At 36.6% G+C, this 15198-nt stretch overlaps 1 protein-coding gene and 1 long non-coding RNA gene across 2 annotated transcripts; both read right to left on the bottom strand.

The window, feature by feature from the left end:
• Positions 1 to 238: 238 nt before the first annotated feature.
• Positions 239 to 9044, bottom strand: LOC135086470 (guanine nucleotide-binding protein subunit beta-2). Its single transcript, XM_063981196.1, has 9 exons — positions 8894 to 9044; positions 8663 to 8808; positions 8254 to 8387; positions 7068 to 7233; positions 6021 to 6106; positions 2973 to 3088; positions 1526 to 1652; positions 1072 to 1158; positions 239 to 462 (listed from the first exon to the last, which is right to left on the bottom strand). The coding sequence occupies exons 1-9, from the start codon at positions 8960 to 8962 to the stop codon at positions 356 to 358; spliced, it is 1038 nt and encodes a 345-aa protein (XP_063837266.1). The 5' UTR covers positions 8963 to 9044; the 3' UTR covers positions 239 to 355.
• A 2325-nt stretch (positions 9045 to 11369) lies between these two features.
• LOC135086595 (uncharacterized) lies at positions 11370 to 12709 on the bottom strand. Its single transcript, XR_010260536.1, has 2 exons — positions 12291 to 12709; positions 11370 to 11722 (listed from the first exon to the last, which is right to left on the bottom strand). It is a non-coding gene; the product is annotated as an uncharacterized LOC135086595 (long non-coding RNA).
• Positions 12710 to 15198: the final 2489 nt, after the last annotated feature.

Raw genomic sequence — 15198 nt, 5'->3', positions numbered from 1 at the left:
TATTGAAGAACGTTTGGCGCCGAATACATTCCGGCGGATTTTCATTCAGCCGTATTCAATCCGCCTAAACGTTGAACCGCCGTATTACAAAACAGAGCTGTAATGTAAAATGCCTAGTGGTAATGTAAAACGGCGGATTATACAATCCGACTGCGACATATATACATCGATCAATTAAAATTTCATAAACTTCAAGGTAATGGGATAAATAAAATTGGAGTTATAATGAAAACACAAATCATATTCAGAATTTATTTGAAAAGGAGTATGCATGTAGCTAAATATTTGAAAAAATTAGGTTCGGAATACATTTATAATGAAATCAAGTTATGTATTATAGTGTCGTAGAAATTGTTCAGCCCCAGACCCTGACACCCTGATCCCAGGAGCAGCTGGCCAGTGCCACTCCATTGGGTGCCAAGGAGATAGAGGTCACACGATTCTCGTGCCCGTTCAGGGTTCCTATAAAATAATGAAATAGGTACATTAATCTTTATCCAATTCTGACTTTTTCCAAAAAAAAAAAGGTATGGTCAACAAGCACTGGATATTTCAGTAACAGACTTAAAAATATGAAACCTGTATTGTTATTCCTTAGATGGTATAGTATAGTCTCAACTTCTAAAAAAAACTTCTAAGTAAGGTTCATATTCTGTAACTGCTCAAAAATAGTTTTAGTTTCAATAACTGCTATTTAAAAACAGAAAAAACCGAAGTAATGAGATTTCCATTAAGATGGGTATGTTAAGTATAAATTTTTATGCAGTTTTTTTACTACCACTGTCTGAGCCGTGCCACTTTTTCGGTAAACAAAGAAACAAGGGAAAACTGTTACTTTGCACTACAGGAACTTCTTGTCTGATTATTCTTGATTTGACTTAGGTATTAATTGTTTTCCGTTTGTGATCTATAATAAAAGCATTTTCCAGTATCTAAATCACTTGTCTTGTTGTTAGATTGGTTTTTAGTGGCCTGTGTTGTGACCTGCTTACTGTAAATGATCTGACATAAACACTTGTAGAAGTCCTGCATTTAAGAAAGTTCTCATGATTTATTCCAAATAGTACCTACCTGTATGGTTTACTTTGAGGGCATCCCACGAGTGCACGCTGTTGTCATCTGATCCTGCTAAGATGTATCTTCCGCTGAGCGATAGTGCTGGAAAATAGTGAAAACAAGCATCAGCCCAAAGTCTATCAATACTATTCATCAGCTATTTATTCAGTGTAAAAATTTGCTTCTGGAATCCGAATAGACACGGAAATTTTAGATGAAATATTTTGTAATCTATGATGTGGGACATTGGTGTTCAATTGGTTTATATTTGCATGTAAGATGGGTGGAAGCAAAGGTTCAGCATCGACAAGTAGGTAATCTTTTTTACCAACTGCCGTGTTCACAATTCCCCGTTTGATTGTATTTGTATCTGTTAAGTAAAACTAAACTAAACTGCTAATAATTGCAAAATATAGAAACTATTTTAATAAAATAAAAACTATTATGGAAGTAGAAAAACACTCCAAACCACAACTGGTGAATCCGCTAGCGCCTGGCGGTGTGTAGTGGCCAAGTTGCTGATCACTGCGGATGTCGAACAAGCGCGCTGTCTTGTCCTCCGACGCCGTCGCGAAAGCTTGACCGCTATTGTGAAACTGAAAAACAAACCGTTGAAGTGTGAGTCACTAACCCCTGGACCTGACATACGCACACATCAAAAAAGTTTGTAATCACTAGCATAAGCCGATATAATTTTTTTAAAGAACAATGGGACATTTTGTATGAACCCCGTCCCCAGAACTGTAGCACTTTAATACCTACCTTATATGATAGTACATTCTAATACTATACTTTTATTTATGACAGCTCAAGTCAGATATGTCTCAGAAAAACCGGCCAAGTGCGTGTCGGACTCACACACCATTGATTTATGAAATTAATTTTTTTTTTAATTGATTCAGTTCAGGCATTGATTAATGGAGCTAAATGGTTTGAATATGTATCATAATTATTTTGGAGTCAAATATTGTCACAGTGGTACACTTGTCGTATGGGTCGAGTTGTCCGGGTCAAGTTTCAAAAATATTTTTATTTTTCGACGTGATCTTCTTTTAGCTCTATGCACTTCTTCCATATGCTTTCCAAAGCACTTGTACGGTGCCTAATCAGTACAGTGCCATAATCACGAAGTCACGGTAATACTATCTATACAGTATTCCAACTCGGCCATATTTTTGAAATAAATGTCAACAGCCCCGCGGTACGTCACGGTATGACAACATGCGATAGGGCTGCCCACCTACAGTACCCATATTCTAATTACATCTGTCTACTTAGAATTTCTATCTAGTTTTGTGATTGTAATTTTTTATTTATTTAGACAAACAAAATACTTTGTGAATGGAATAAAAATGCGTGTTGTTTTGTGTTAGTAGATTTAATTTAAAAAAATATACTAAAATAATTTTGAATCTACTAATCATAATGAGTAGGTACTTAATGACCTGTTACTTTAATTTCAGGCGGATGAAGTCGTAGGCAAAAGCTGGTTTAATACAATATAATTTTCAAATCAAACTGACTGAAAATGACCATTTTTGACTGTTAATAACTTGTTTTTGTCAAATTCAATCACCTTAGTCATTTTCAACACTAGCTAGGCCATCGACGTCCGTTCGGCACATTCGCGACACCCCTAACCCTAACTTTTGGATTTCGACCGCGTCCCGAGATTTGAAATTCGAAGCAAAGCTCGCGTTTCGTCGGTTTATATGAAGTTATAATACTGTATGATATTATTACCGTGACGAAGTTGAGCATAGACTCAACAGACGTATGAAATCTGGCGTTGTCCCAGTAGAACAACATTTTCTCACTGAATAAGACAGTCTCAAGAGTGAGCATTTTATTAAATGTTACATAGAACGTATTATTTGGAAATAAATAAAAGGAAAGACTGTCAAATAATTACTTACACATACGCTGTTCACGTCTGCCTCATGGCCGAAGAAGGTCTGTTTCGCTTTGTCTTCTCGAACGTCCCATAGTTTACATGTTCTGTCTACCGATCCGGTTACGTATGTCTTCATATCTGAAACAGTAGGTACTACACTTTCCATTTGGCGCGTTGGGGGTTTTCTTTAATGGGCAACACAGTCTAGCTGAATCATCCACAGTCCAGTATAAATTCAGTTTTTTACTCTTCTTATTGTGTCATATCGAAGTCTAATGGTAAGGACTTCACATCGCTATTCGGTGTTTGCGTTTTTTTCGGCTTTGTTCGCCATATTGTCCATGAACAGCTGCTGCATGCTATAGATAGTACCTACCTATCGTACACAAAGATAGACGCGTTAACTGCAGCAGCGGCTTATTGTTTTCATTGTGCTAATTAACTATCCATAGATTAAACCGAAGTCGCACGTTGTCAAAGTGCTTCGGTAGGTAGGTATATGTAACGCCTTTCCAAACATGAAAATTACTATGCAACTACATTAGCAACTTTGTTCAGTTTAGTATTCTGAAAATCTTGTTTTATACTTTTTCAGTGTAGTTTTTTGTCGTAGTTGGGTTTTAGTTTTTTTACTTTTTATTATTTGTACTATTTTGGTGTTAAAGTGTATTTGTGGCGCATAATATTAAAAAAAAGTTAAATTGATGAACTAATAAGTAGTAAAGAAGCTATGAACGAAAATATGTGAATTATATGCAATCAGCCCATGAATACAAGTAAAGTCACAAGCAAATGCTAGTAATATATAGGTATATATTCAAAATGTACAAGTAAAGCGCTTTCAAATGATACCAAACACGGCATATTTATCTTAACTTTATTTTTTTACTCTGTATGTTTTGTCCGCTAGAGGGCGCCACATTAGATTTTGTGAAACCCCATATAGCCCCATATATATAACCAGCGGACAATTAAGACGCTTCTAATGATATATCATTTGTCGAATTCTGATAAGTAGTTTAGAAGTTACGAGGGAACAGAACAGAACTCAGCGGCACGGAATTTGGCCCAAGCCTAAACAACCAGATATGAGGCCAAATAGGTGTTGTATTCCTAAGTTTCGTGTGACATGTTAACAGAACATTTGTTTTTGTTAATTTAAGAGGCTATATTCATAAAAAAAATGCGTCTGTTTAACTTTTTTGACTCTAGAAACGCATTTCGTTGTTGGAGCGGATGTTTCCTGGGTCAAAAAGCAAGAGTTTTAATTAGTCCGTCAGTTAACTTATCAAAAAATACTCTACACGTATTTTTCACTTTTTCAAACTGATGAAAATTTAAAGAGATAAAGCGCGCCAAAGTTCATAAGAAGAGGCCCGTGACGTCAATGCTTGCATAAAAGTGCCGCACGTTGTGACGTCGTGCGGAACTTCAACGCACCATAACTATGTAATTATTTTGTTAGATTGACAAATAAAAATATGTGTCCAATATTTTTTGATATTAAACATGACGGACTAAAAAATTTTTTTTAGGAAACTAGCCTGCGCTCTGTTTTTTGTTTTTAAATTATTCTTAGTGTTATTCTCGTTTGCATAATTTGAGAATAATGCCCATTACTCCAGCTCAAGTTGCTCAAATAGTGTTGCTTAGAAGTCAAGGGCATATGCAGCGGGAGATCGCTGAAACTTTCAATTTATGGCGTACAAACCTATGATACACGTTAAAAAGGCAGGACTAGACCGCCTTTTACACAAGAAGACCAAGAAATAGGGAATTAAGATGTATGTCAGCGCGCGATGACCCGATTATCGTGCTTGCAGTATCGAAAAATCGGGTTCTCACTACGTTTGAGATACGCCAGCGTTTACAAACAGCAAGGTGGATGTCAGTAAGCACACAATAAGAAGAAGGATGGAGGATCAAAACCTGCATACTCCTTCGAGTATGCAGGACCAGCTCGAGGACCAGAACTTCTCCGATACCTTCGCGAAGTGCGACTTAAGTTTTCTAGAGAACATGCAAATTGGACGCAAGGCTAATGGAGTAAAGTTCTATGGATCGATGATTGCAGAGTCACCTTAAGAGCTCCAGACGGCCGTGGAAGTGTAAAGAAGGTGCGGAGAAGAATTACTACGCAAACAGACAGTTTTCATAAAAAGTTTAACTCCATTAGTCTAACGTCCAATTTACATGTTCTCTAGAAAACGTAAGTCGCACTTCGCGAAGGTATCGGAGAAGTTCTGGTCCTTGAGCTGGTCTTCGAGTATGCAGGTTATGTTTTTTCTTATTGTGTGCTCACTGGGCTTGCTGTTTGTAAACGCTGGCGTATCTCAAACGTAGTGAGAACCCGATTTCTTGATATTGCAAGTACGATAATCGGGTCATCGTGCGCTGACATACACCTTAATTCCCCACTTCTTGGTCTTCTTGTGTAAATGGCGGTCTGGTAATACCTTTTTAACGTGTATCTTAAGTTTGTATGCCATAAATTTAAAGTTTCAGCCATCTCCCGCTGCATACGCCCTTGACTTCTAAGCAACACTATTTGAGCAACTTGAGCTGGAGTAATAGGCATTATTCTCAAATTATGAAATCGAGAATAACCCTAACATTAATTTAAAAACAAAAACAAAACGCCAAACCCTTACAACATTTAATATCGAATTTAAACTTACCCGTAATCTTTACGCTCCAACAACGAAATGCGTTTCTAGATTAAAAAAAGTTAAACAGACGCATTTTTTTATTAATCTAGCCTCTTAAATAACAAAAACAAATGTTCTGTTAACATGTCACACGAAACTTAGGTATACAACACCTTTTTGGCCTCATATCTGGTTGTTTAGGCTTGGGCCAAATTCCGTGCCGCTGAGTGTACATACATACATAGCCTGTCAAAATCATAACCCTCCTTTTGCTTTGCCGTAGTCGGGTAAAAAGTATACTTGCTCGGCTGATACACATCGCAAATACGTGCTCCTGATTTTTCAGACTTTTTAATTTTGTATCTCCGATCCGATGTGTCCCGAATAAAATTCTGGGTTGGTTGGTCAAATAAATTAAATACCTGGTGCCAAGGAAATGCTGACGACATCGCCAGCATGAGCATCGAACTCCATTGTTCTCTTCCCAGCTTCCAAGTCCCAAACACAACTAAAATGGAAATGAATAGTATTAATACTTTTTGTAAAAAGAGAAAACTTGTTAGAACTTTACAGAACAGGGTTCTGTTACAGTGTTTTCATAAGGATATTTTCCCAATAGATTTGACTGCAACAAAAAAAGACATTGCACTTTCCAACTAAATGAGTTTTCTTAATGTTTTGTCCATCATTACGACGATGAATATGACATCAACTTGATTTCATAAAAAGTGATGCAATTAGAAGTTTATAAACACTCAATTTGACGTTACGTCAAACACAACCATAACATTTATTGTTATATTCTCAGCGTTAATCATGCAGTGAGTGAGTTCACAATAATTACTGTGAAATGGTGACTGAAATTACGTATTAAGTGTGAATCTAATCTCAATCGAATGTATCGTTAACATCGCTCGAATCAAGAGCTTTGAGCATCGTTTGATAATTTAGGCATTATGACGTGCCATCCAAAACTGATAATCAGAAGGATGTGCAATGTGCATGTAAACTGTGGAACCACGCCGGTATTTAGCAAAATATACATGTAGGATTTACTAATGAAGTTTCCATTTTTTTTCTATTAATAAAGCTTGAAAATATAAGTAAAACCAATAATAGTATCATTCTCGACAACGCACCAGGGTGGTAAGCATTGTGGTAGAAACCAGAACGTGTGGCGTAAATCCACGGCACCACCTATGTTAGAGTTCCACGCGAAAATATGTAGGTAATTTAAATAATTAATTTCTCAGCTATTTCTTGATGGATTTCAAAAAAACTTCACCGTCTTTTTAGTTTTGGTCTATATTTTAATCCCATTCAGTGAAATTATGATGTTTTCAACATCACGAAACTTCTCCATTGTCTTAAAACAAACAGTTGTACTCGTGCCAATCTGGGAATTTGTAAACACATTATGTTAAAATTATTACGAATATTGAATAGCACAATAGAGGCAATTGAGTTACATTTTCATGTCTCCCGATCCGGTGAGGATGTGAGTGTCGTCGAGGAAGCGGCAGCTGCTGAGGAAGCCCTCGTAGCCGGCCAGCTCGCGCACCATCTTGGCCGCGCCCGTCGAGTCGCGGTTGTTCACATCGTACACCGTGCACATGTTGTCCATGCCGCCGCACGCTTGACAAAAAAAACAACATTAATTAATTTTAACAAAAAAATTAAATCCGACTCCAAAAAATCCTCACTAAAAGGTAGAAAATAATTAAATTATTTATTTATTAGTGCAAATGTAAGTATACCATGATTGATGTTCTCGGAGTCGGTGCCAGCCTGCTCAGTGCCAAGCTCAAGAAATGTTCTAAATTTACTGGCACCGACTCCAAAAATATCAATCATGGTATGGTATACATTTGTCCTAATAAATAAATTTTAATAATGTAGTTATTTTCTACTTTTAGTGCAGGTTTTTTTTATTAATATATTTTATGCTTTTTAGTTGATAAGTCCTAATGTTCAATGAGATTGAGACTATAGTTTTCCATTTTATGTTTAAATAATCTTCCCTACAAAATACAGGCAACCTACTTTAATATCGGCAACTAAAAAGTATCATCTAACTCCTAACTTACGAAGTTTGACCTTTCATCATCAGCTCACCTAAAAAACCTGAAATAATGCAACTGTATGTACATACGTACCTAAAACATTTAAAGAATTATTCCCCATCTCCTAACCGTTAAGGAGTTTTACCTTCCATCATCACCTCATCAACATTAGATGATGACTACCAGACCCATATACTTGAATAACTTTGGAATAAATATGAAAAACGTAATACGTGCCTATAAAATTTGAGGTTTGCCCTCGATTTCCCTAGGATCCCATCATCAGATCCTGATTTGGTGACAATGGGACCACCTCAGAAGTGTACCCTACATGCAGCCGAACATATAACCTCCTCCTTTTTTGAAGTCTGTTAAAAATACAAGCTGGATGGTTGCCTTGCCTTTACGTTGGACCCTGATCTGTGCTGTTCCCATCTATTAGTAAAACATGTACCTACAATTTTTGTAACTTTATTACAATCTAACAATATCTAATATCGCAATTCTTATTAAATCTTATCTTAATTTTTCCCGCCCAGTCCGATCGTTATTCTACATTTTCTACTACTAAGTACTCGGTAAAAAATCTTACCCACAAAATTCCCGGATGGTGCGAATGCGACGCTCATGACCCACGCGGAGCGCAAAGGGATGACTTGCACTTTGTTGCCGCTCCACGTATCCCATATTATTAGCTTTCCGTCCAGCGAGCCTGTGACGCAGTGCCTGTCACAAACAACCCTCACTTTCAGGTAGTTGCTTTAGACATTTTTATGTTTATGTAACTAGTATGTAACAATGCGGAAAGTGATCGCTTCGACGGAAATTGTTGTGGTTTTATTCCATCAGTAGAATTTGCGTTTCACTATTCTTCCAAGCGTTTCTTGTAAATACAAAAGTAAGTCAAAACATTCAATACAAAGCGCAGATTTTATATTCGCAAATGCTGTAACGTAAAAGCAAACAATTTTTTTACAGTTAATTACGCTATTTTTATTTACCTGGAATCACCGCTATAATGCACAGAATTCACTTTGTTGATGTGCCCCTTTAATGTTTTCTTCGTACTTAGCCGTATTTTGGGAATGTCTGACATATCCCCGCATTTTTCAGCTAATTTAGCGTCAGCCCCTTTTTCCTGCTCCGCCTAAAAATTGAATGATGGTGACTGACAAGACAACCATGTGATATGGGAATGGGACCCTTTTTTTAAACGCTTATAGGTACTTTACCTTGCATTTTGCGATCAAATCCGTTAGCTCCTTTTTGAGGGCTGTCGTTTCTGGGTCCTCCTTGGGCATGGTTCCTGAGCCAGCGATGTAGGTGGAATGTCAGTCAACGTGTTGCGCCGATGGCGTTCGCACGTAATGTGAGCTATGTTGCTATCTAGGTCCTACATATAATCCTATTACTAAAATTGGATTTCAATTTACTGTTCAGCGGAAGCTTTACATGTGCGGACTATCCATGTGTAGTGACTGACACAGTTTCACTATTATTTATATTGTTATTCCTGCATTTCTGCTTAGGGTTACAGGGGGCACAGTGACACACGGGGTACAGTAAAACAAGTTTAATATTTCTACCTCTTTTTATCAATTTATTTTTACTGACCACACTGCTTTATTAAGCGTTCGCACTGCCATCTTGGTGCAGTTGTCTTTTCTCAATTTGAAAGCTGCCTGTTGAATTCTTGCAAAAAAACTGATTTTTGAAAGTAATTCGTATCTTTTTTCACGAAAAAGTTTTCGATTTTATTAGTACACTGTTTACCAAAGGTATGTATGGCTATTTTTTTAATAATTCTTGCATATTTCTTGTAATATTGACATCAGACGAAGGCCGGTGTTTATAACCTAAAGAATGTTATATGTTTTTGTGTTATTGAAGGGGGTCATGGGGTACAGTGAAACGGGGCACAGTAAAACATGTTTCAGTGTAAGATAAGTTTTTGTTTTTAGAAAACACCACAATGGTTCGTAACCGGAAAAGAAAAACGGATATAGGGCTTCCTAATGAAGCAGATATGAACTTATGAGAAGCAGAAAATCTGAAAAATGTTAATTTTAGCACATTGTATAGGTATTTCAAGAAAAAAAAGGAAAACCGAGAAGAAGAGGGACAGGTCGTGCGATATACGCCCAACTACAAAGTGCGAAGAGTGTTTACGGACTTTGCCCCAATCTGTTTCATAGTACTCCTACCCTAGTTTTATTGTACCCCAGATCTGGGGCACAGTACAACAAAAAATTGATCTCGAAAAAGTGCCAATAATTTAAGATTACTTATAGAAACATGTAGTTTGATATTGTTGATTATTAAAGGGATAGCTAATGTAAATTTTCTTGAAAAGAGTTTATTAAAATAATAAGATATTTTGTTTCTATGAACAAAAAACGTTTTTTTGTTTCATTGTGCCCCACCTTACCCTACTATTTTATACAGTGTGAGTCACGATAAAGTGCACATATGAATATAGGTGAAAGTAGACCTATTTTTATCGACAAAAAAGAGGTTTTTTTTTTTTTTTTGATTAAAAGGCTGAAAACATTGAATTTTCGGATAGATCCAGTTAATTCTGTAACCTATTACTGATACCGTTTGAAAGAACTCGTGAAGCACTTTCAGGATCAGTAATCAGTTTTTCGATATCTTGTATAGTTTAGAAATATTCGAGTGAGATCACTTATCGTTTCCACCCTGTATATTTTGTATCCTTATTAATCAGAATTTGCTTTGACCTACGTTTTGTTTCTTCACAGTGATAAGAACTTCTACTTATTTTAGTATCAACGATTTTGGATTCTTTTTTTAACCCACTTGTTACTAGCGTTTGATATACGGATCAACATAAAAATTAAATTATTATAAACAATGAGGGTGGTTTGTGATAACATTGTTTATGTTAAACGATTGCTGTGGGGTCCCTTTGTCCATCAGAAGTGTTCTGTTCTCCATTGGGTGTCACATTTCAATCGTAAGCGTTTTGTTGTTTTCGTAAATTTTACGATGACTCTTTCAAGGTGAATACAAACATGATAAGTATTTATTCTAAAGTATTTCTTGCCGAAATATGAAAGTTTGTAACCCACTTTTTGTAAATCGATAACATAATTATAAACATTTTTATAGTAACTGTTACTAATTCAACGTTAAACTTATTGATCCGTATAAGGAACGCTAGTAATATGAACTGCGGTATTTTGTTGTTTTAGCGCCTGCCTTCGAGGCCCTTTCCTTTAAATGAAATCATTGAAGAACTGTAGAAAAATGAAGATGAGTGTATCCCTAACTCAATCACAATTTTCCCGCCGGAAAATCCGGAAAATTGTAATGGTGACTTAACCAAAGAGAACTCTGGTGATGACAATAAAGTGTCAATAGATTTGCCTGGATTACAAATGAGAGCCCACATAGAAATCACTAGAGAATTCTTCATCCAGTGATGATGAAGAAGACTGCATCCCGTTAGCTTAGATAGCCAATTATGCCCTAGACAGGGTCAGTCATGTTTGAAGATTATGAAGAAATTATTGTTTGTAAATGAGATGATTTAGTGTACCTAGTTACAGTTGCTTCAAATGCATTGAAAATTGCGCCAACTGTCAAAACCAAGAGATTTTCTCCGCTACATTGTCACGGTTGTGAGCTTTAGGAGCTGTGACATATTAGAATTTAGATTAGAAGTTTAGATAAATAAAAGATAGATTTAGGTTAACAAGTCATTTATTACAATTTAGAGAAGTGAGAACTCTTAGGGAGTGGGTTGTCGAGCAAACTATCGTATCGCACGAGATTCGTCACCGGTGGTAGTATATTCAAACCACTGTCCTCGCTAGCATTGATGGTGATGTGGTTTGGTTCCTCTCTGGTGGTGAGCCCGCAGGGTCGTCGACGCGCCAGACGGTTAGGGACCGTACGCACTGTGGTGTAGGGCCACTTAGAGTGTGCGTACGGGCCGTCCGACACGACAGGCAGCTCTGCCGGGTTGAGGAGCCAGGTGGTGGTTTCGGTAGTGGTGAGATGGCCATTTGTAGTGAGGAGAAAGGTGAAGATGAACCCTGCGAATCAAACGGCATATTTAAGCAGTTGCCAGCTTAACCGTTTGACTGCGACATCAAAATACTAGCGAAGCAGATGGAATGATTTTGGTAATAAATGGTGATGTAATGATGTGGCAGTCAAACAGAATTACAGTAGTGAAAGGTGAAGTGAAGTATGCAAAATATTAAATTATGTAGGTAGAAAATAATTTAGCATATCATCTATGTAGGCAATTAATTTGTAAAACAATATCGGTAGGCAATAATTTAGAATAATTAGAACAAGTACGATGAGATGAAACAATTTAAATTAGCAAGTAGAATTGAAATTAGTGTCATTACAATACGACCAAGGTCATGTAAGGTCATGACGTGTCGATGTCATTTCATAAAATATTTAGTTTATTTATTTAATCATGTAGTAAGTTGTAAATTAATAATATTAGGAAGTTATAGAAATAGGAAATTTGTATGAAATGACACCGAGCACATGGATAGCACATTTGAAGAACAAAATGGCGGCTAGGCACTTACATTTAGCACAAGTATAAAAACTAGGCATTAAAAATACTTTTGCAACACTCACCCGGTAGCGGGGTTCACCAATACGCGATTACATATTTAGTTTTTAGAACATTACGTAAATCGCGGGTCCGGCGGTGACGGACAGCGACACGTCCGTGCTCGCTAACGCTCTGGCTCGGACTAGGAGACGCGGCGGGAGCATCGCGGCCGTAGGCGCGTCGCTTGCGCATACATAAAAAACAGCCCGCCCGCTCGACAGAGAACAAAAGAAATATTTAACAACTTGTTTCGCGCGGGTTTGCTTGTAGATTTATTATTTTATTTATTTTATTAGTGTAGAATAATATGAATTACTTAATTAAGTTATTTAGTTAGGTAGCTTACGTAGATTTAGATATTTTATTATTTTAGTTTATTTATTTAGGTAGATAATAGTAATTAAATTAGAATTTAGATCTAAGATAAAGGTCAACGGTAACGCTAACCGTTACAACATAAACAGAGGAGAAGTATTTTAACATCTCAAATTCAGTGACAACACACATTTTTATGAAACTCACGCTATACAAATGGAATGTTTTTTTGTAAGAAATATAATATTACCCTTTATCCCAGAAAATGTTTTGGACATAATATACAGTTCACACTACTGGAATTAATTTGAAAAATAATAAATTTAACTCTGAATATTTTTTTATTAATGAATATTCCATATTTTATGCAAATACTTTAATAACTTACGCAAGTCGCAAAGAGTAGGTATTATCTCTAAGTTCATACAAGTGGCCGTACATATTACTAGCGTTCCGTATATCAAACACCATTTTCCAGCGTTTCCGTAAGACCAATATTTTTTATTGTATTTTTTCTGTTGCCTTGATGCATTAAATAGCCGGTATATGCAAAATCACAGGAATCGTAAGAAAAAAGGGATATCCGTAACAACTGGGTTAATAACTGTAGAGACAAAAAACGGGATGTTTTTTTTGGTATTTTGGCATTCATTCGACGGTGCCCGCCTTCTACAGCGTTAGTTGTACGAAAATTTTCTCCGTAGCAAGACAACTGCTCAGTTGTAATTTGCCTCATCCTATAATTTGTGAAATAATTGAAAAAAGCTTTACATTGGTCATCATCTGTAGCGATTTCATTTATTGACAAAAAGCCCCCAGGTATTAATGTCCTGGGCAAAAGTGCTAGTTGAGTACACAATTGTGTCAATTTCCGACCATTTGTGGTAGAAGAAAACTTTAATTCTTTTGATTTTTTCCACACGGCACGTTGAAAATGATAATAACATCCTTTGACGATAACATCCGGATAGATACATTTTACAGCTTGTGCAATAGCGAATTCATAATCGCACTTGAAATGTTGTATTTTAACAGACAATTATAGCTCTTTCAAAACCCGAAACATTCTTGTATAAGTATCATAAGACTTATTCGGTAAAATAATATAGGTACAATACAGGTACAAAATTGATACAGGTGCGTGCGGCGACGCATAGATACTATGGCACACTCATACAAGCCGCGTGCGCGCAAGCGTGCGGTGCGTTTGTATGAAGTTAACTTACTTACCTTCTATACTATGTATGTCACTAACTTAGCTTTACGCAGTTGGGTTTTTTTTCTCTAAAGACTACACTTACCAACCTAGCTATACATTTTGCACATAACTTCTTCCGCCTGCGGCGCTTCTCCCGGGGCTCTGTAACCTCTTCTGAATCGTATCCCGATGACTCCTCTGTATCCGAATGCCTTCGAGCCCTCTTTGTTGTATCTCCCTTAAGGTCGGACAATGGAGTGCTCGGCATCTTATATCCTTTCCGGGCCAGCCATTCCTTCTGAACATCTGAAAGCTCAGCCGTATCAACGCTGGCTGATGCAAGGCGGAACACTTTTCTAACTGTCTTGATGGGTACGAGTAGCTTGATCTATACAGGCATATAAAGTAAAAAAAGCATCCTGCCACAATGGCCCTTTTGACCCTAGGGTAAGTACGTCTAAGAAGGTTTGATAACCTTTCGTCATTACTGGCTGTAATAAAAATGTTTTCATATCGGGTTCTGTTTGTCCGAGACCGATACTATTGATCAGATTTAGCTGTCGGACTAAGTTTTTAGAGGGCATCATAGTCTACATTTGTGAAATTTTTGCAATTGTGAACACACGAATGCTTAGCAGCGTCTTTAGAGAATACTTAAATTTTTAGATCATAATCTACAGACCATCTTAATGTAGGAACACGTTTCCAAGAAGAAAAGCCCAGCCAAGCAAAACCAATGGTCCACTAAAAAGTACCTACCTACTTTCACTAAACGCTTATTGTACTTTTTAAACATTGTTATGCAGTATTTTATTCGTGTCCGTTTGCCTAGCGAAATTTTATTTCTATTCTTACCTCAAGAATTCGGCATCAAACATTTTCCAATAGTAAAATTGTCTTTTTCCCAGTTTTATTTTTTCTCTGGGTACCTACTCATGAAATTGGCCTTACGCGTCTTTTTATTATTCTACTAAGTAAGCAGTTTTTCAATAAGTTGTTATAAACATGAAATAAAAAAGCAAAGAACTTTAATTTTTCATATTTATCACATCCAACATTATTAGTTCATTAATTTCAGTATCGCTAGACTAGGACTATACTGGTCCTGATCACAGTTTTCGCACTTTATTCTGTTTATTGTACAAGCGGTAGTATTTTTCTTATTCTGTTTTCTTCGTGATTTAGATAAAAATTCAAATTCGGTTATGATATCGAATTCTTTCAAGTGTGTCTCTTCTTCGGTGAAGTTATTCAAATTATTTCCAATGTATAATCAATCACCAACAATTGGCATACTGATGTTTAGAATTCCAAGTGATTCTGATACAATTTTTGATTGATTTGTGTCGGTGTTATTCAATATTTTAGATGCGTAGTAGCAATAGTTGAGTTTGCTGTTGTATTTAAAATTCTGTATC

This window comes from Ostrinia nubilalis, chromosome Z, assembly GCF_963855985.1.
Source record: "Ostrinia nubilalis chromosome Z, ilOstNubi1.1, whole genome shotgun sequence".
Classification (NCBI taxonomy): Eukaryota; Metazoa; Arthropoda; class Insecta; order Lepidoptera; family Crambidae; genus Ostrinia; species Ostrinia nubilalis.
The sequence above is the reverse complement of the archived record's forward strand: the minus strand, read 5'-3'. Positions and strand labels throughout refer to the sequence as shown.